Source organism: Ammospiza nelsoni, chromosome 1 (assembly GCF_027579445.1).
Source record: "Ammospiza nelsoni isolate bAmmNel1 chromosome 1, bAmmNel1.pri, whole genome shotgun sequence".
Lineage (NCBI taxonomy): Eukaryota > Metazoa > Chordata > Aves > Passeriformes > Passerellidae > Ammospiza > Ammospiza nelsoni.
In genome coordinates, this window is record NC_080633.1 from 55,564,138 (window position 1) to 55,585,750 (window position 21,613).

General features: G+C 38.2%; 1 protein-coding gene across 3 annotated transcripts in view; it reads left to right on the top strand.

Moving 5' to 3' along the window:
• Positions 1-21,613, top strand: part of ITGA9 (integrin subunit alpha 9) — a 209,616-nt gene that overhangs the window by 108,667 nt on the left and 79,336 nt on the right. For all 3 annotated transcript variants that reach the window (XM_059481708.1, XM_059481717.1, XM_059481726.1), the window contains 2 exons: positions 3,479-3,555; positions 15,788-15,938. In XM_059481708.1, the coding sequence (XP_059337691.1) occupies positions 3,479-3,555; positions 15,788-15,938 (228 nt within the window). The remainder of the gene's footprint in view (positions 1-3,478; positions 3,556-15,787; positions 15,939-21,613) is intronic.

A 21,613-nucleotide genomic window follows, 5' to 3' on the forward strand; every position in this document is an offset into this window, starting at 1 on the left:
CCCCTCACCTCGTACTCCTCATTTTTTCATGTATGTATTTCTTATGTAAGGAAGCTTTCTGGCCATCTCTATATATATTCAAATCTGTGAGGCCCTTGGTACAATGTTAGTGGAATACAATTAAATTCATAAAACCACTGTTCAGAATTGCTCCTCTTCACTTTGGGTAACAGTAACGGCAAAAATTATGAGCTGCTTCCACAGTTAGTTTCATCCTACTTCCTTTTTCAATTGTGAATAACACATAGAACCCATAGATTACCTTCTTCAACAATTTTAATATTTAAAGACCTCTATAAATCCTCAAAGCTGGTATTGTAAAGATGCAATCACTTTAAAGATTGCTTGGAGTTAAAATTAGTGGTAATGCTGTAGTAGGCTCTGCACCATATCCCAGGAATGGACTCCTGCTCCAACAACATGCAGTTAGGTACAGTTTCTGGCCCAAAGAAATTGCAGCTCAAGTAGACCATATAAGGGCACAGTAACAATCTACAAGTATTTTCACAAATGCTATGATGCCTTAAACTGTGTTTACTTCTTAATTGTTTGGGAGGAATTTAAACAGCGAGGAATTAGTCAACCTGAAAGGTAGAAGTGTCAGAAGGGTGGGGAAGAAAAGGCTCATGTTAGCAGAGAAGAAAATGGAGGAAATAGACTGTGAGGAGCTGGAGACTCAAGACTGTAGAAGACATATCAAAAGGGAAGGTGGAGTAGAGTCCAGGAAGACCAGGGAAATAGTGGAAAATAGCAAAACAGTTCACAGATGTTATTAACCTAGAACTGAGCTGCTGAATCAATTATGCCTGCATCCGTGTGTCCTAGGAGCCTGTTGGACTGGAAATCCAGACCAGCCAGCTGCTTTGAGGTGAGAGAGCTCCCCCAAACCTGAACAGGTTAAAGATTCTCCACAATGATTTCTCAGCAAATGATTCACTCCTACACAGCTACAGATCTTGGAACTCAGCATCCTTAATTTCTTTCTCCCAACCCAGTGTTGTGTAGAAACCTGAGTATCTATGACAAGGAAACACTCCCAATGCATTTCAAAGTAGCTGGCTCTCTTGTACATAATATGCTGGAAGAGATACATTCTCAGCGATTTTAGAAAATGAAGTATTTGTTCATTCTTTCTGAGTTATGGTAACTACAGATTTAGTAAGAAAATTCCAGGATTATTAAATAATTGCTTAAATGTACTTACAGTATTTTCTACTTTGAAAAGAACAGATAATTTCTTTGATTGATGTTCACTTTGCCAAGATTTCTGCAATTCAAACAGAGAAACTGACAGGCTAGAATTTTTTTTACAGTTTATTATCCTTTCTCCTCTGAGGCTTACCAGCAGTCTTTCCTATGTGAAACTACTACAGTGATTTGAGGATCAATTCTGAGGACTTTTGAAACTATACCTCTGAAATTTGAGAGGGAAGCCTAGTGCCAATTCTTGTCTCATGATTTATTCTTGTCCTTTGATTGTGGCACTCTTTATTAAGGACGAAGAGTAAGTTTTGTTTCTAAATCCCCAAAGAATTTCACTTCTGAGATTCTAAGAAAGTAAAAGGTAGGTAAGAAAAATGAAAAATCAAAGTAAATAGCCCAGATCAGCTGGCCACCTTCCACCTTTCTGCTTTTGAAACACTGTACAACCTACAGCACAGTTTGATATCTGTTATCAAACTGATGCCTTAAAGAACTTAGAAATAAAACAATACACTTTCAAGACAATATTAATATAGGAGGTAATATAAAGGCTGATCTTCATTGGAGGCCTCCAGGAGCAGGTATAGAAAATGCCCACCCCCACACAGGGTAAAAGCAGTTTTATAAGTTTAGCAAATTAGGATAACTAACAAAAATCTCCAATTAGAGACAGAAGTGATAAAGTAGTTCCCACTTAGTTCAACTCTTTTCTAAATCCCCCCCCCCCCCTTAGATAGGAGCTAAACTATTTTTATGAAAATGTGTCTTGAAGAGCTGGTTTCAAACTTGGCTCCTAGGAAGAACCAAGACAGGCTAGGGGCCCTGGATGCCCCAGCTTGGAGCACCTGGAATGTATTTTCCCTGCCTATCAGGGAAAAAGGGAGGGAAAAGTACTGGAGCTAGCTAGGAACTATATAACTATACAACAATAGTTATATATTAAGCTATTAATATATTTTAAGGTAATATAAAAGCAAAAGGCAAAATTCATTTGGGCATCAAAACAATTAACTTCATAAACATCCACTCCTTTTTAGTGAGCTCACACAGCCTAGAAAAAGGAGAACAAACTGCCTGCTTAGTCAAGTACCTTCCTGGAAAGCAAAGGACTAGAACTGTCTATTCCCTCTGGGCTTAAGATTCAAGTCTTTTTCCAGTCCTGATATAGTTGGGCAGAGCTCTTAAAAAATGTACTAACTCAGTATGGTTGGCATTTTTTTGCCTTCTCAATCTCTCCAACCCAATCTGATTGTTGTGTGTATCCTGCACACATTTTCCTGTCCTTGTGTTTATGATTGAAATATATTTACTTTGGTAATAACAGTCATGAAGCCTGTAGAAAGGAACATTCAATTTAAAGGAAGGGATAAGTGGATTGTCAGGTTTCCTAGCTGAACAGTGTTGGCAACATTCATATTGGGTATTTGAATATTTGGTAGGATGAAGAGCATTATACCTCTGAAAGAATGAATCTTCCAGCCTGAAAAGTCTAGCCCTATGTTTAGAAAGGTATTGGTCTGTGGTCTAAACAGCAGGGGGAAGTAACAATGAAAGTAACCATGATCTAAATGGCATATTGGTTTCTTCAATGCAAGGAGCATGTTCCTGTTCTTTTCTTCCACTTTCTGGTGGCTGTCTCGTTTAACCATGGTAAACTACCGCTGCTTAAATAGTATGCCCATAGGTTGTCCTTTCATTGTTCCTAGCTTTATCAATCTGTTACATCTCCTCAGTATTACCAGAGTTCACAAGGTTGACAACGGTTCCATTATGTGAGACTATTGCTGATACGTAATAACAGTCTTTGTAATTTTCTACTGCTTGCATGATGGCAGAAATGTTTCCTGCCATATATCAAATCTGGGGAAAATGTTTGCTGTATGAGTTCCTTACTTGCAATCCTTAGGACTGAAAATAGTTTCATAAATACTTCATATTCTGTTTCAATTTTTTATCTACATAGCTGGGGGAGACAAGAATTCCAGAAACATGGTATTAGCAGTTACTTCTGTCAGATGAGAAGGGAGAATGGATTGAAGAAAACCTCTGAGAGAGAGTCTGGATTTGATGAAACTTCTTGTTCAGTTAGAAGATAATAAAACCAGTTCTGACAAAGATAAGATTTGCCTCAACTTGAATTTCTTTAACACTCACACCATATGTCCCTGTATCCCAGATTTTGGTCTTGCATTTATTTCGCCCAAGCATGTTCCTTCTTTGAATTTTGATCTTGCTCTTTTCATGTTTTAACAGTTCTTTCCTCTATTTTTCACAGACTGTTTTTGAGAGGAACTGTCAATCTGATGACTGTGCTGCTGATTTGAAACTTCAGGGTAAATTATTGCTATCTGGGTGAGTAGGTGAACTTTTATTTTCTTTCTTGCACAGTAGTATGCCATTCATTTTATGTGGAATGCCATTGGAAAGTCAAAATACAAACAGAGATGTTTTAGATCCAGACTAGAAAGATGGTGACAGTGATGTCACCCTTAGTGCAAAAGATCTCATCACTTGAGATGTTCACAGAATCTGAATTCCTGTGGTGGTAGGCTCTGGTCACAAAAAGTGCAAGACACCTTCACTTTAACAGCCACAATGGACAAAAATAAAGAAAATAAATAGAATAGCAGAAAAAGACAACGAAAGTAAAGATGCATGCTCAAATCAAGTACCAATGTGGAACATGTAATTTTTCAAAAAGAATAAAATACTGTTCATGACATGGTAGGAGTAAAACTGCCTGCAGAAAAGTTCTGTCATGCGTAAGGTTTCAAAAAACCCCTCTAACATGGCAAATTATCTTCAAACTACTGTTTTTGTTTCTCAACTTGCAGTTTTGCAAACTCTTCTAAATACTCCTCCTTTCAAATTCTTCTTATTACAACTTGGGGATGAGTGTCTGATTTCAGCTTCTTCTGGGATAATAAAGCTCATCAAATAGAGCAGGGTTGAAGTTTATGTTCTGCCTCTTGTGACCGGCGTTGTGAGTAAGGTGTGGTGGTTGGCTCACACAAATCAGGAGTTGTTGAGCGTGGTGGGGAGAGGCTCTGTTGGGGCTGGTGATTCTTTCAGCACATACCTTTCTTGTTCCAGTGTGGTATTGAATCTTTTCTGTTCTCCCTTCAATCCTGCTTGTCCTGTGAGGTGGCTGCTGGGCAGCTCTGGCTGACAGGACTGCCGGGGCATGTAGGGGAGGGTGGGTGCTTGCCCCTCGTGGGAGATGGCAGGGAGTGGGGGACACTTGTTGCTGCAAGGCCTGGCAGGGTAGCATGGCACCACCAATCAAGATGCAAGAAGAGCTCCACCAATGAAAGGCCTGGCAGGACATATAAGGCCTGCTCACAAATATTAATGAATCTGATGCAATCTTGAACATATAAAAGGCAGAGACACTGCTTTGTAAGCTGAGCCTCTGGTGGGCCCGAGGAGTCATACTATGCTCCCAGCACTGTTCTCCCCCTTTGCTTTTTAATTTGAACGGGTCCTAATTAAATTTTCTTTACTCATTCCTGCCTGAGGTATGAGTCATTTATAATACTGGTGATCCTAGGAAAAAGCCTACTGTTTTTCCTGGACTCAATGTAGGGATAAATCAGACTAAAAGTGAGCATCACATGACTTCTGTTTCCTTTTTTTTTCCCCAGTATTTTTAGAGACAGAAATGCTGATGAGAGTTATTCATTTGTGTGCCAGAGATTTTGCTATTTGATGGAGAATCTGTGAAGTGCTTTGCTTGCCGGTCAGGAGAGGGAAAGACAAAAAAGAAACAACCCAAACAAAACAACAAAAATAGAAGAAATACTAGTTACAGATATGTTTAATACAGATCTACAGCATGCTGTAGTAGCACTTGGAGACAAAACTGAACCAGAGTCAAGTCTGAGAAGTTCTGGACTTTTCCAGACAGGATTGAAATCCCCATGAATGTTTTGGGGGATTGGCTAGGAGCAGGTTAGGTTACAGGCTACAAAGTCCAAGGTTTGGCTGCAGTTAGTCTGGATATTTGACTCAATTTTTGTGTTGAGCAAAATCTGTTGAGAGCTAGATAGGTGTTTGTGTGGATTAGAGAACCTAGTGAAGGATTTTGTGCCACATTTGAGGAATAAATAGCAAGGGACAAATCCTTAAACTTGTCAGTCAGTGTATAGTAACCATTGCAGTAAGAGCTGCAGTTGGGATTGGACCATTAGGCTGTTTATTTTTACAGCTGTTATTTATGTTATCTTGGCAATTTATAAGTCTCACCTGTCATAAGAGCTTAGGATATTCAAATACAGTTTCTACATTTGTATAGCATAATATTCTACAAATGCTCTCAAATTTGCTTTATTCAGTCACAACCTGAAGTCCTTTTTGAAATTAACAGGATGTTGTCAAATGTTTGTACAGTAGGGGCTTTCCTTAGCCCTTTAGCTAAAGGGCTCTGTAAGCTTCGGTTATTAAGAAATAGCACAATAAATGTCTCTTACTAAAACATATTCTTGTTATTATTGCATATAAAATTACCAAGAAACATGCTATGGATTCTGATTTTAAACAAGTGCTGTCTTGAATTTTTCCAGCCCCATGTGTTTCATGCAAAATAATCCTATCACAATTTTTCCACATTATTCTTGATTATGGTAAGTGTGTTCAGAAAGCAAATTTTTTTTAAGGAGCAAAAAACATGACTCATTTATTACTATCTGCACAAAACATTTGACTTCACTGTTGGAAAGGTTATGTTAATACCTTTGTCTAAATAATCACCTAAATTTGGTGGACTTATTCTCAGAAAGGGAGCGATTAATGCTGCACAGATACACTGAATTGAAATAAACAGGAAGTTTATAGGAAGGCAGTGGTAAGTTTTATCTCTCAAGTCTGCTGCAGCTTTTTGAAAATTCACTGGACCTGTGGATAGGGTGGTTTTGTTAAGATCATCTGCTTTGGCTGGCAAAAGACTTTCTCACCAAGAAAGTAAGTTGCCCAGATCTGAGAGGAATGGTGCCCTGAGTACTACTACCTAATTAAAAGATAGTCAACAGAGAAAAAGCATAAAGAGTTGGTTTTGGTGGTGGAGAAAGCTGTGCAAGTGCTAGTGGTATTCAGCATATTCACAAATTATATGGGAAATATTGTGCAAGAATTGAAGAGCAAGATGATAACATTTGCTAATCCTATTAAACTATTCAGAGCAATGAAAGTAACAAGCAAGGAGGTATGCTTTCATGTGATTGATCTATGGATTTTACTGTTTGGGATACTGTAAATGCTGAGACTGTATATAGTAGTGAAATGGCAAATATAAAGTCTTTGAAAGCTGCAGAAATATATTAGCAAAATGCCACTCTGTACTTGTCTTGTTCTTCCATCGTCATCTTACTTTTAGACATAGTTGGACACAGGGCTCTCTGCTACATAAACTGGCTGTCCTTACACACTTTTCCTTAATTTGTAGCATGTTAGAGCCAAAAGCTGTTAAGAGTTCAAACTATACCTTGCTGTATATGGCAAGGTATAATTTTGTTCATCACTATATAAGCTTTCAAATGTGTGCTGGTTACAGCATATATGTGCACAGAAGTTAACTCAGATTACATTATCATCAAGAGAATTGTTTGCATTCTTACGAGCTCAGGAACTGCACAAGCTACTGATACAGAGTGCACCCATCATGCATTTGAATCATTAGAATTACCCAGTTCAAAGATGGCATCCAGCTCTGAAGATATGAAACCCCAGCCTGTAACCAAGCACAGCCACTCCCTCACTCTTCCTCCAGAGGGACTGGGGTAGAAAATCATAAGGGTAGAAGCTAGAAAACCTGTGGGTTGAGATAAAGACAGTTTCTTACAGGAAGCAAAATCTGTGCGTGCAAACAAAGAAAACTAAGGAATTAAGTCACCACTTCCCATGGGCAGGCAGGTGTTCAGCCATCTCCAGCAGAGCAGGGCCATCACACATAACATTGACTTGGGAAGACAAATGCTGCACTCCAAGTATCTCCCCTTCCCCCTTCTTCCCCTCACTTTATATACTGAGCATAATGTTACATGGCATCATCAGTCAGGGTCGCCTGCCCTACCTGTGTCTCCTCACAACCTCCCATGCCACCCCTTGCTTCCTTGCCAGCATGGCAGTATGAAAAACAGAAAAGGCCTTGGCTCTGTAAAAGTCTGGCTCAGCAGTAACAAAAATACCTCTGTATTATCAGCTCTGTGTTCTGCACAAATAAAAAACATATATAAATATAAATAAATATAAATAGTGCTGCTGGGCAAACTGAAACCCTTCACTGTGAATTCATAAGATAGGACTGTTGGGAAGCAGGTGATGATAAAAAAATGTTAAAGCCTTCTAATTTTATCTGGAAGTTTTTGCAAAGATGTAGGAAGCTAGAGATGGGATGTATTCTTCTTTTGAATGTTTCTGTTACAGTGAAAGGAGTCCTTGGTGACTTGAGTTGAAGACCAGGGTTACATGCTGTATTGGATTGAAGAAGAGTTAAGATGCATTTATTCTGGAAAGAAAAAAGGTTTGTCTTCAGTTAACAGATAAATCTCTTTAAGGCATGTGCACCTTCATTTGCATCAGTTTGCATGCAAACCCATCCCAGCTTCCTGAAGGGATTGCTGGACAAAGGAGCCAGCAATCTTGTTGCTTGTGACAGATGGTAAGCAGGGTAAAGGTCATGAACTGTGGCTTGGCCGGTTCAGACCAGAGATTTGGAAAAACCTTCTTACATAGGCAGTTCATGCTGCTCAGGAATAAGATGTGCTGAGATGGTGTGCTCTGCCATCCTGGGTTTTAGAACTAGTTTGGATAAGGTCCCCTCATTTGTTGCTGTGTTGTGTGTTGAGGAGGATCAGAACGGATTTTCCGACCTTTAGAAATCCCAACCACCTTTTCTTTAGTGTTCTGACTTTTCTTGAGGTAAATCCTCTCTGTTACATAAGAAAAACTGCTTCAACAAAATCAGCCTTTCTTCAACATGGAAATACCTGAGTAGAGAGGGTTGTGGGCATGCTCCAGCATAGTGGCTGGAAACTTGCTGGTGGGAATCTGTGCCTCTCACTGATGCCACCTCTGCCAGCAAGAATAAGCAGCTTCACAAGAGGGGTAGACTGGATCTGGCAAAGCAAACTGTGAGGATTGAACTTTCTGTGGTAGATATTATGAGCTAGTCTGTAGGAACAGCTACAGTGGTGTGTGCTAGTATTGCTACAAATGTGGTTGTAGTTGATGGCCTGGGTTTTCTCATAGGAGTATGAGTGTTGCTAGCCTGAAACTACAGATGGCAATTAAGAATAAGGAAAAAGTGGCCATGGAGTGTGCTGGGGACCTGGTGAAGGCAGTGTTAGGAGAAACTGAAGAAGCAGAAGAGAGGCATTTCATCTTTCCAGTCATGACTGTTCTCAAATCAGTTTTTCTTAAAGAATAAATATGTGAAATTTTGGCAGCATGGCACAGAAACATGATTCATTGCTTCCCCTTCAACAATTGTCTAGTGTTGAGTCTTGCAGCTGCCATAGGAGATGGCAAAAGCTGGTCTTATCCATGCAGTTATACCCTGTGGATAGTGGTATTAGTGATTTCTAAAGGAAGATACTTAAAAGTGTTTTAGTGTAAAGAATATATGTATTTATTGTGTATGGGTAACTTTAATGACGCAACCTGAAACCATAAGAGAAATAGGAATAGAATATTTTGCAGTAAACTTTGGTTTTTTTGACCACAACTGGTCTAGGTTTCCTCTCTAGCAATTCACTACTGAAAAACAAAATATTATGTCAATTATTATTGTCAAATATTTTTTAGTCTTAAAAACATATTTATTACCTATTATTTGACTTTAATGCCTCATTCTGTTCTCTCAGCACAATAAATGTCTTTTCTATCAAGTTCCTGCAGCAACTAGCACATTTTTAGTGACACTCTTGTAGATGCTTATTTAGATGCTGAGCTGTGTCTGTTTCCTCAAGATGCGCTGAGGCGAACTCTGAAGTAGGTGTTTCCCAGAGGTTTATATCTCCCTAGCCTTTAAAATCTTGTATTCATTAATTTGGTACTTTATGTGGGAGAAAAGCTCTCTGGTCTTTTAAGAAGAACCTGAAATTGCTGAGGGAGGTGTTGTCTGACATACCAATGCAGTTTCAGCTCCTGATCTGATGCTTGTCCATCTGACTGGCTCTGCAAAGGCCAGTTGTCAAGCCTTTTTAGGATGTAATAGGAATCAGGTGAAAAGTGCTGAGACATCTGAGGAACAGTGAGGGTGTTTGTTTGAAAAAATGGACTTTCCTCCAGCCGTAAGAAACAAGCTAGCTAAAAAGACCAGAGCAGAATGGGTTGTTGCTTCCATGTGAGATACAGCTAAGGAGAAAATCCTGTGTGGCTGTGTATATACACTGACAACCCGTGTGTGGCAATGAATAGAGCAGCTTTACCAAAAACAAACAGTACAAGAAGAAAGAAAGGTGATGTTGTGAATGTTGTGTAGCTGCTGTGTTCCTGCACAAGCTGCGTGTGTGGTAAGTAAATCAGATTGTAAGCATAGGACTATGAGCCCCCATGGATAGAAAATATTGCAATAAATATTGCTATTCCTAAGAAGGCTCCAAGATGAAGTCTGTCTTTCATACATTTATTTGACAAGAGGTTACCTTTTATCCATCATTAGAACAAAACTGCTTATCCATCCGAGTGCTTCTGACTGATGTTTGGCTATTAGAAAGTAGCATCTTTGTTTCATGTTGGTTTAGGGCATCTTCAAAGGCCACCATTCATTAGGCTTAAATTTATGTTCCTCTCCTAAAAACTGGCTCAGGTGAGTTCTGTGTATACTGCTTAAAATTGGGGTTTTTTTTGGAAGTGTGTAATTGGAAGCAAAAGTCATAGGAAGCCAAAGAAGTGACAGGTGCATTTTGCAGAAATTTTCAAGTTTTTCCAAGTTATGAGTTTAATTGAGTTGAAGTGAATGCTCTCAAAAGTTCTCTTATAAAATGGGATTTTTGAGAAATGTCCTTTTCCAATTGAAAGGTCAAGTTTGTGGACTGGGCTGTTTTTCCTTCCATTTGTTCCTTTGAAATTAGCCAGAGAACGGACAAAATTCCAGTCTGTCAAAAACTTCCTCATTAAAATGTTTCCATTTTAATGAAATAATTATTTATGAAGAAAAAGTATTTTCCAGTATTATCTGGTCAGTTCCTCAGAAGATTGGTTTTGCTTTTTTTCCATATATATTCCTTCTCTGACTTACTGGAGGATTAACATTTTTTATGACAACACTTCTCTGTGACCTCTTTTGTCTTATGCATGGCTCTGTATATGATAAGCAGGTAAATGATTTAATGTGATGTTTTAGGATGCAATATTGAAGTACTTAACCCAAGCCTGTCTGAAAAGACAAAGGAGAGTGTGCATGACTTCCAGACTTTGAGCTTGCAACTCTACTGAAGTTTATAAGTGTATTATTTGTATTATTGAAGAGTGAGTAATTTCATGTCAGAGCCATAGCTGGTCTATAGCTGCAGAGATAATTTGGCATAACAGACACCAACTCAACCAGCCTAGTTCATTAGATAATGGAAGTAAACAAGTCTCTGGGTGTGTTACTGATAGGCTGGATTCAAGTTCAAACAGAGGACCTCAGCCAATCCCTTTGAACCATGAATGCACCCATACAATTGGCCAGTGAGCTGGGCAGAGTTAAGACCCTTAATCAATCACAGATTTAAGAGTGGGAAATTCAAAGCCCCTGTAAAAGAGGATGCCCTCCAATAAATGTTGGCTCTTGCTGCATAAACCCAGTGTGTCTTGTCACTTGTCTGTCTCCGAAACTGCAGTGATTTCACATAGGAAAACTATCTATGCAACTGCAAAACTGACTGTTTGCAAGTGCTGTGTATAGATCCAGGGATGAATATGCTTATGGACCTATTAAAATCAGCAGAAGGACTTCCTCTGGTTCAGTAGGCACATTATCAGATATTAGGTACCTGACTGGAAAAACGTGCTGCAGAACTTTCATATCGACTTGTCGATATGAATGTAAAGAATCCAGAACCTGAATGTAAAGAATCCAGAAATCACAGATAAAAATGTGTTACTTGGTTTATATTTGTGTATGGGGCTGCTACCTCTCAGTTTTGCACTGAGATATCAAATGAATTCCCAGATCTACTGAGGATTTCAGCTTTTCAATGGCCCTTTAGGTTTAAGTATTTGCAAAAACTCCTCCCAAAGTTCAACTAACCCTGAAGCCTGCAATTAAAAAAAAAACAAAACCAAACAGAAGAAAGGTATTCAGGGTTGATGTAAAAAGAGTCTGTGGAGACAAAATTAATATTTAATTATCCTAGCAACTTCAAAAACCAACTGCAGTGCTGGTTGGTGAAGGTAGAAATCTGTTTTGATGTGTCACAGCAACACTGTTGATTTACACCTTTTATTGATTTAAAAGCAAAAGGTGGGGTTCTTTATTTTCATCTGATGGAGTTGGAGGACAGATTGGACTTCAGTTGTTTGAAACATTTTTACCCATTTGCAGTCTAATTGACTATGGCTGTAACTTCCGCTGTCTATTGAGCAGTAATGGTGATATATCTATGTAGGTGCTAATTTGCTATAAGGAAAGAAGGGTTCCCAATACAAAAGGGAAAGTCAGTGACCCAAATAATAAGGTAAGTGTGACCCTGCCACATTCTTTGTCCTATGTATGATCTGCACAGACTAAGTGCTGAATGCGTTCTCACTTTTTAAAAAAAATCACCCTGTTGAAATAGAGAAATGAAACATGAAATAGAGGAAATGTCCCTGCACACCATTTGGAGCGCAGATTATGCATCCACTGACCCATGTTAATAAAGCGCCACATCTTGAGGGGTGGAGAAATGAAGATTGCAGATCTTTTCAGTTTGACTTTCTCAGATAGTCTTTCTTCCCTCACTGACCATAATGCAATGATATGGTGTGGACATTGACAATTAGAGCATTAGAGCATGCAGAAAAGGTATTTGTTTTATCCTGGAATTTGCTTTCCTTTTCTTAATCGCTTAAGACATAAATTAAATATCTATTTACATTTGATGTGTACTACCATTGTCACTGAATTTAAAGTTATGGCAGAAATTTGGAGCCTGATTTTTAAAATTGCTTGTTACTTGCAAGTTTGGGTCATGTGAATGAAAGCTGCAAATATTTAGTACTTCTGAATTTAAAACTTTTTTTCTTTCCATGCAGACATTGATAACTTGACATCTTCAGGCATCAATATGTATGTGAATACAAATATGTTTGCTTATATATAATAAATACATACATCTACAGTCTGCCCAGAACTTTTTCTCAGTTAATTTTTTGGGTGTAGTACCTAATGTAACAAGGTGGTGGTATTCTGTCCAATTAACTGTTTATTTCTTGATATTTTCTGATTTATTTTCTTTCTTTACTTTTCTTTTTTCCTTTTTTTTGCTGGTTGGTTGGTTTTGTTTTGATTTTTGTCCTGTTTTTTGTGGGTTTTTTTTTTTTTTTTTGTTTGGTTTGTTTTTGTTTGGGGTTATTTGTTTTAGCCTTTCTTCCTTTATGTGAGCAAGGTTACATGGATCATGTTGAGATTGTTGGCAGTTTTGTAGTTCTCATATATGAACATATAAACAAAAAGTTATTGCTTGATTGGGTTTCCTAAGTTGTTTGACAAACCTTGTTGAGATGAAGGGGTAACTAATGTGTTTTCTTGTTTCTGAAGAGTGACAACAAATTCTTTAGTTGACATATTTTGACTTGGCAGCTAGGGTGCTTAGTGTGTGGCAGGTGCTGGAGGAGGATGGCCCCAGGCTGGCAATAGAGCTGCTCCAGCACCCCAGAGGCTTCTGCATTTGTGACATTACTCTCAAGCAGCCAACAGGGCTTGGAAGCTCCTCTGTAAATGGGAGTTCACTGCAAGTGAACCTGATGCATTCCAGATGTACACAAATTCAATGACTCAGAAAGCTGATCTTTTAAAAATAGGACTTACAGCGTCATCTTATGGAACTTACAGGCTTTCAGAGCATGAACTGAACTCACCTGCCAGCCTAAAATCAGTGAGATTGTTTTGAGTTTATTAGTGTGTGAATTTTGTATAGGAGCATCTACAAAGTGGTTTTAAATGTGGGTTTTTTCTTTGTTGAGACAAATGTCTCTGTTGAGATAATTTTTATATGATAGACTTGGAACAACAAAGTGGTAGCTTTAGAAAGGAGTGACAAAACCCACTGGTATTAATTTTTGAATTATTTTTTGTGGGGTCAGTTTTAAGTATGATTTTATTATGAGAATTTTTAATTATTCATTAGGAAGGAGAGTATTCTCAATTGTCTTCACTTTATGTTAAATCTCAAAGTTCTGCTACTACCAATTCAGAGAACATTCTGTAGTGTACATTGCATTTAATATCAACTCTACATAAGATAAAGAGCTTGGAATGTTCCTTTGCTTACTGGAGCAATACTTCCAGATTCTACTAATGAGTATAACAGATGCTGATTAAGTTTTGAAGTGATTGCAAAAAGTGAGATTATAAAGTTCACGAGAAATAATTCACAGTATTAAATGCTTGGCATTTTTTTTTTTTTTGCTTACAAGCATGCACTTTTGATTATTAGAAAATCCCAGGAGATTGCTTAGCATCTTCATAATTTGTTTGTTTGTCAACAGTAAGTGTTGAAATTGGTGCCAGAAGGTTAAATGCTTTCAAGTATTCCCATATACATGAGCCATTAATTTGGTACATAAAGAGCAACAACTCAAATTAGTTTTGCAGTCAATCCTGTACTACATACACTTTTGCAAATCTTTATTTGCACTGATAATTGATTATGAGAATAAAAAAATATTTTGAAAGCAAAACGTCCATTTATCAATAGGATTGGTCAGTGTTTGCAGTTGATTTTAAGTGTGAGAAAGCAGACACATTTCCTGGATACTTCTATCTTCCTCATAATAAGCTGCCATTGAACTGTAAGCCATAATTTTGGACTTAATAAATGACGATGATCCTAAATGAAATAAATAAAGGAAACAAATATGCTACAAATATTGCTTACATTACATGGTGAAGTTACACTCACAATCCATAGCCATCAGCTTAAAACTGGACTCTAGATAATATTCTTCTAAACTTCTCATTCACTAGATTTGGTATGTATCATCAGAAACCCACATTTTGAAACTTCTTGATAAGCACAGGCAAATGGAGTCCAGCAAGCTCTGCCTTTGGATGTCTGGTACAGCTTTGATGGGCAGAAGATGCTGAACAGTTTATAAGCAATGCATTTCCAGAAACTCCACTTTTATGCAAATGCCCTGGCTGCAGTAACATGAAGAAGGCTGTCAGAGGACTGTTAGCAATGGAGGGTCAGGCTGCCTTTAAACAAAGCTCTTGGCCTGCACACCAGCCATCTTCAGAGGACTGCTGATAAGCAGAAGTGTGGTGTGTGCCAACGTGTACGTCCCTGGAACAGCTTTATAGAAATTGGGTGAATGAAAAGTGGTTCCTTCTTACTTTTGGGCTAGCTGTACTCTAGAGGAAATAATTGTGAGCATCTCCCTGCCTTGTTCCCTGGAGTTCTTTGTCCATTTCTGACTAGCTACTCTGTTTTCTCTGTGGCACTTCCTCTGTTTCTTCAGGATGTACGAATGGTTCTAGAGTCCAGTTATGACAAACACCAAATTTAGCATTTGTCTGGTTTTGCTAATTTTTAAATGAACACCTGGTATATTTCATATTATCTTTTACTATTACTTCTAAGACCTGCAGATCTGTGCATTGATACTGTATATTCTTGTGATTTATTTTTAGCCTTTATTTATTTTTAGCCTTTCTGAACAGCCTAGAAGGATTAAATACCAAATAATAAATGTGTGTGCATGAATATCTCTATTTACCTCTATGTGTGCATGTCTGTGTTTGTACATAATCTGTGATGCCATATTGCAACAGTGTGTTGATTCATGATATATAGCTGTTACCCTTGATATTCCACTTACAGAAAATGACTCTACCATGTTAGGTCCAGCATAAATATCTAAAGAAAGATTAGTCACATTCACTGGTAATTTGTTGCAATTTCCACACTTTTTTTTTCATTTACATCAGTTTCTGGGTTTTTTTTGGGCCTGGTTTCAATTTTTTTCTATCCATAGCATAACTCTAAGAAGGCTTTTCAGAGAGTTGCTGGACTAAGTCTGAATTATTGAGAGACAAACTGTAATACCTTGTGTATTTGAACGTGGGCATAATATCTTGCAGTTGTTGCATCTTCCCTGCACAATTACTTTACATTTTTCAACTAATTTATTATCACACAAAGTAGGGCATGTGAAATAGTTTTATGTGGGAATCATAGGGTTTTCCTACAGTCCCAAAATACAGTGTCAGAACCCTGAGTCAGGAGCTGTTCATTCCTAGTATGGCCCTCTGCACTATGCAGTGCAGCACATTCCTGAACTTCTGACTGCTGAGCTTTTAAACAGTGGAGTTGTGACACTTCTGTAGCAGAAGAAAGCAAGATCAGAGGGTGAAAGTTTACCAGAGTTATACCAATGTAACTATTTCTGCCTACAGTGTTGATGACAGAACTTCCTACCTGGCCCTGGGAGCAGTGAGGAACATCTCACTTAACATTTTCATCTCCAACACTGGTGATGATGCCTATGACACCAATGTTTTCTTCAATTTTTCTGGAGAGCTCTTCTTCATCAAAATGTGGCAAAAGGTAAGAAAGGCTAATCTCACTGCAAGCAAGTCTTTTAACTTTAAGCCAATTTAATTACAAATTAAGGATGGACTAGAGGATGGCCTAGTCCACACTGCTGAGACATTTGGAAGTTGGTTTTGGTTATGCTACACTTTAATTCCTTTCAGGCTCTTTAATGAGATTTTTTTTCTTTATGGATTGGGAATGTATAGATTACACCTTCTGTATTTCTGTAGAAGACACATGCCTCTTATTTGTGGTGCACTAATGAAAAAGGAAAACAGTTTGTTTGAGATATTAAGAGGTAGATATTAAGAGGTAGATATTAGAGATATTAAGAGATATTAAGAGGAAACTGATAAGGTACCAAATGGTACTGAAATACAAAGTGTAACTTTTGTTTGAGTGCCACACTACACCCAGAGGTCCTGGTTATCTCTTGATCTGGACTTCTAGACTTTCTCTTTGTTGAAATCAAGATACAAGGCTTGTTCTTTGCTCGTATCCTGGTGTAACTTTGGGTTGTGGCCAGGGCACATCACTAGATCCAAGAGGTCAAGAGTGCTTTTAATTTCATCCACATGGAGTCAGGTGAATATTTTGAGTTTTAGTCTCTTTTCATTTAGGTAGAAATACTTGCATGAGTTCATTAGCAGGAGTTCATTTAGAAATAAAGGTGCTGTAATGAATCAAGCTTTTTGCAAACTGATGGCTGTGAAAGCTTTTTGGATGTGAGTAATGTGACAATAATTGTGCAAAATGGGAGTTGTATAATTGTGACATTCTCTGTTTGTTCCTGCTTTTCACCGTTGTTTCTCTCTCCTCTAGAGCTTTGCTTTGCAAGCCATAAGAGCAATATTAATAACAGTAATACAACTTTTGTAAGTTCAAGATTAACTTGGTCCACTGAACCAATGAAATTTTGCCATTGTTTGTCATGTTTTATGATAGGATTAAATTATTATAAACCTCTTAAATTTTCTCACTACATAATAAAAAACCATAATTTTTAATGCATGTTAATTCTCGTAGTGTTCAGTTTTGACTGAACAGTTGCAAGCATCAGTGAGTTGTCATTTATTATAAACTTTATTTTCAGCCATTATGTACTGCAAGTGTGCAATCTATTAGGAGGGAAAAGGCAGGGGATAAATTAGAAATGCCTATGCCACTGTACAACTTCTCCTTGGTGAAAGCTTTATGGGAAGACTTTCAGGGTCTGGCCCAGTTCTCATTGATGTCAGTGAGAGGGTTTCCATTCCTTTCCACGAGAAAAGAAACAGAGCTTGATGCCTGTTCTTTTAAAAGATTGTTGTCATCCTTTTTCTTTTTTGCATATTTTGCACATACCAAGTAACTGGAACACCAATTACCTTCATCATTTTCCTTGGCCAACACTGTGAGGAAAGAAGCTATGTTGTTTCCAGTGATATTTTACCTTCAGCTTAGGTTTATAGAAGACTTGAAAGCATCTGTGCTGAGTGCTGCACAGAAGGAGCAGTTTCTGGAAGCTGCTAACATTCTAGTATTATCTCGCCGCTCAGTGTATTTTCTTCTAAGAGAAGCTAGGATTTCTTTAAAAAATGTACTGCATACATCATCCTCAGGTCTTGCAAACAGCATCAAAGTACAGTCTGCTATTATTCCTGCTCTTCCGATGTCCAGTGTTCTTATGATTAATTTCATAGGGTTTGAGTGTTTTTAAAAATATTTATTTCATTATTTCAACAATTTTGGAAAACCAAGTTAAAGGATTATGTTAGGCTATTTTCCTTTGTCTCACTCAGCTTTTGCTTTTGGTCAAAATACTATATCATTGGCCTCATAATTTTTTCAGGTGAGAAACTGCATAATGATCTCATAGCCTCAATTATAGTGTTATATTTTCCCTAAGCTCTTTGTGGGCTTTTTTTGAGTAAAATATCAGTTTCCATGTCTCACAACCTACTCCCATCCTTTGACGTCTATGCAGATTTTGTTCCTTGTTGAATATTGTCCAAACAAAAATACAGAACATTAAGCCAGAATAAAAAAAGACAGCACCTAGAGTTTTTCCTTAGTGGAGCAATTTTGGAATCAAAAGAGCTTTGTGTGGTAGGAAGCATTGAGTATCATCTGCCTTTTAATAAATAGTGCTGAAGTGAAACGGAATGAGATCTTTCATGTGTTTGCTTGCTTGTTTCTCTGCAAGGTGACTCTGAAAATGATGACCATGTAGTAGGCTTTTTTAACCTGTCATCGGAGTCTGTTCAAGACGTTGTAAGTTCCCTGTTTTTTTCTATGACTTCACTGGGGACACTTGTAGTGAATCCAGTGCAGTTTTGTTTCTTTCTGTGGATTGGTTACAATGAGACCTGACAGTCCAAAAGTTTAATGCTGCTGTTTTTCAACAAAGTTCCTGAGATGAAATGCCACATCTTGTGTTTGAAAAACAAAGGGGTGGCCTAGTTCAGGGATGATGATGGTACTGTTCCCTGAAGAGTCTGAGTATGCTAGCCCCTCTTCCCTTCCTGAAGATTGAGATTTTATGAGACTTTGTAAATAGAGACACCACCTAAAGATCAGTTGTCCACTGGAATAATTTCACCAGGGAAGTGGTGGATTACCCAGTGCTGGACGCTTTTAAGATTCAGCTGGACAGGGTGCTGGGCCATCTCGTTTAGACTGTGCTTTTCCCTAGAAAGGTTGGACCAGATGGTCTTTGAGGTCCCTTCCAACCTGATATTCCAGGCTTTGCTGTATCTCTGCAAGTTGAAAAAGCATTTGCTGATTGATACTTAGGAGACTCCACCTATTCCACTATCTGATTTTTTCCTATTATGCTGCAGCCAGTCCTCTCTATTTCATGGATGAAACACAGCTTTTTCTTTACATTACTCCTGACAGATAGTTCTTCTCAGAAGAGGCACAGTATGTAGCATGGGCTGACTTCTCATTCCTCTGTGCTCCTACAATTCCTGTGCAACATTTCAAGACCTCACTCTATGAGATAGGGTTTTTTTACAGGTGCATAGAGTACAGCACTGCAATAAAATTCAAAATGTGTCCACTGAGAAAAGTGTTACTTTTTAAATATGTGTTCTTTAAAAAAATAGGAAGCAAGAAAGACACTTCACCTGTGTGCTTAGACTTTTTCTTTACTGTGTTGGCAAAGAAATCTTAGTCCCCTCTTCTGTGTAGAGTAGATTTTAAAATACTTTTTTTCATCTGAAAATCCATTCTTCCTTAAATTTAATTCAGCTTTAGGAAAGCATTCTATTTCAGAGTCCGAAAAGTCCACCTAACAGAGCTGATACAACTTTCCTATCAAAGAGTGCAGTGTTGCAGTGTGCTGAGTCTGGAAAAAGAATACAAAGCTGTTGCTACTAATTTCTGCACCATTTTACTTCTGCTGGAATTACCTCCTGGCTTGTGTTGTTTTGCTGAAGATGTATGTCAGCAACAGGCACTTTGCTAACCATTATTAGCTGCTGCTCAGTGCAGAGGGATATTTCCAGTACAGTTGCAGAAATAGCATTGTAAGCTTGCTGGCAGTGACAGTAAATGTGTATGGCAGAGCTGTGTCTCTATTAAATGAGCTCAGCTATGGCATGAGATTTTATAGCAATAGTATAAACCAAGCATATTTGCTATAGTAACAGTAAAAGAGTGTATAGCAATAATGTCTCCCTTTTCTGCAAGGGCTGATAGGAATCTCTCAGCTAAACCAGCATTGGTTTTGGAGAGAGTAGGTCAGGAGATTCCATTGCTGAACGTCATTCCCCGATGTAGATTGTTCCTACATTTCAGACATCCTTCCAGTGTCCAAAACCAGCTGTGTGTAACACACCTGCTGCTTCTCACAACAGCTTTTGCCAAGCTACAGGTGAGTGAAGGTAGCAGGGCCAGACCAGGGCAGGGTTAAGAGTGAGGTTATGGTTTCTTTGGATGCAGTAGTTGCCCACGATCCCTTTGTACACATGTATCTGAAACGCTGTTGTGGAGTATGAATATTGCTGATAACCATAGTCATGCTGCTTATGGGCTCTGGGATTTTACTTCGGATGAATAATGCGATACTCTCTATGTTACTAGGGAGGTCATGCAGTTTGGATAAGAACTCACTCTTCTTCCTCAATCCCAGAGCTCTTGCTGGCATCTCTTGACTAGTATTGCCCAGGAGGGCTGCAGATGAAGGCAGAGTTTAACTTTTTCCAAATTGGAATTCTTTTGCTCCAGATTCCCACACTGATCAAACTTAGTCCCAGAGTCTTAAGTCTGGCATGGAGAAGACAGGACACCAAAAACAAAGATACATGCTCCCTTTTGGGCTGCTGGAAGAAAATTTAGGTCCTGGGTATTCATTATCTCTGTTTTTCTAGCAGTTGCTGCCCCTTTGGGTTGATGCCTTTTTCTGAGCCCTAAAATCATGGTTAGGTGATAAAATGCACCTAACTTTTTAAAGGATCCCCTCAAGTGCACAAGATACCCAAGTGTGCTGAAGATACACAGATGAACATAGTGATTACAGGTTTATAAGTTTAGCAAATTAGCCTAATTGACAAGAATTCCCAGTTAGAGACACAAGTGGTGAAGTAATTCCCCCTTTTGGTTCACTGCTCTTTTAAAGCCTCCCTTCCTCATTGGTTGTTTATGGGAAAGTGGCGCTCAACCTTGGTTCTCAGGAGAAGCAAAAATAGGATTGGGACCTAGGAATGTGTTTTGTCTTTCCATCTAACAGAGCAGTTAAAATACTAGCTATGAATCTATTTAGTTATACAATAATAGGCTACAGAGATACAAGTACACGTGAAGAATAAGCAAAAGCAAAAATCAGTTTTGCATCAGGATCCTCTGGCAAATGAGTTAACATGATCTGTCTCAATTCACATCTAACTTATTAGGAGAAACCTTTTAAAGCTTGCTAGCAGAAATCTTTATTTTAATAAGTAAGTGTTCTGATTTAATCCTGCTGGTTTTGCATGTAGTGTGTTTGACTAGCTCCTGTAAACCACTTCGACAGAGGATCAGAGTGTTGCTAAGTAGTATGGAAGCTCTGACCCCTTGAACAAGTGAATCTGAAAGATTACCCAAGTCATATATCACTTACATGAAGAGATTTGAACTGTTTGCCAGGAAAGCAAAAGCTTTTATTGCCAGGTCTTGGGAGTATGAGTAGTGTGACAGTAGCCATGCCATATGTTGCCTCTCTGTTTTTGCAAATCTAATGGTCAACTATTGCTCCAGAGTGGACCAAAATGTTTTGTATCCCTGGTGTAGAATTGTCCACTTTCTTAAGTATGAAGAAAAAAATGTGTGCAGCTCAAGTTATTAGGCTTGATTGTTTATTTTAATTTTCTTTTTCTGTTAATGCTCAATGAAACAACTTTTCTAGTTCCCTAGGGATAAGTAAAGAGCAGTGCTTTTTCAGGTCAGGGGCTGTAAGGGTTATGTAATATACCCCTACTCACAGCAGTCAGGAATTGAAGGCTAGACTGTTGATCCAAACTTTCCACTTGGGATTCTTGTATCATTCCTATCATCAGGGAATGAGCATTGTAGATTTGATTTATTCATGTAGTTAGTAGCAATTTGAGCCTTTTAAATTTTTCTCCTATACTATGATTTATCATGTAGATCTGAGAGATTTTGATATTTGGGGCATATATAGGGTTTCCATATCTAGAGATATAAATATAGATATATAAATAATT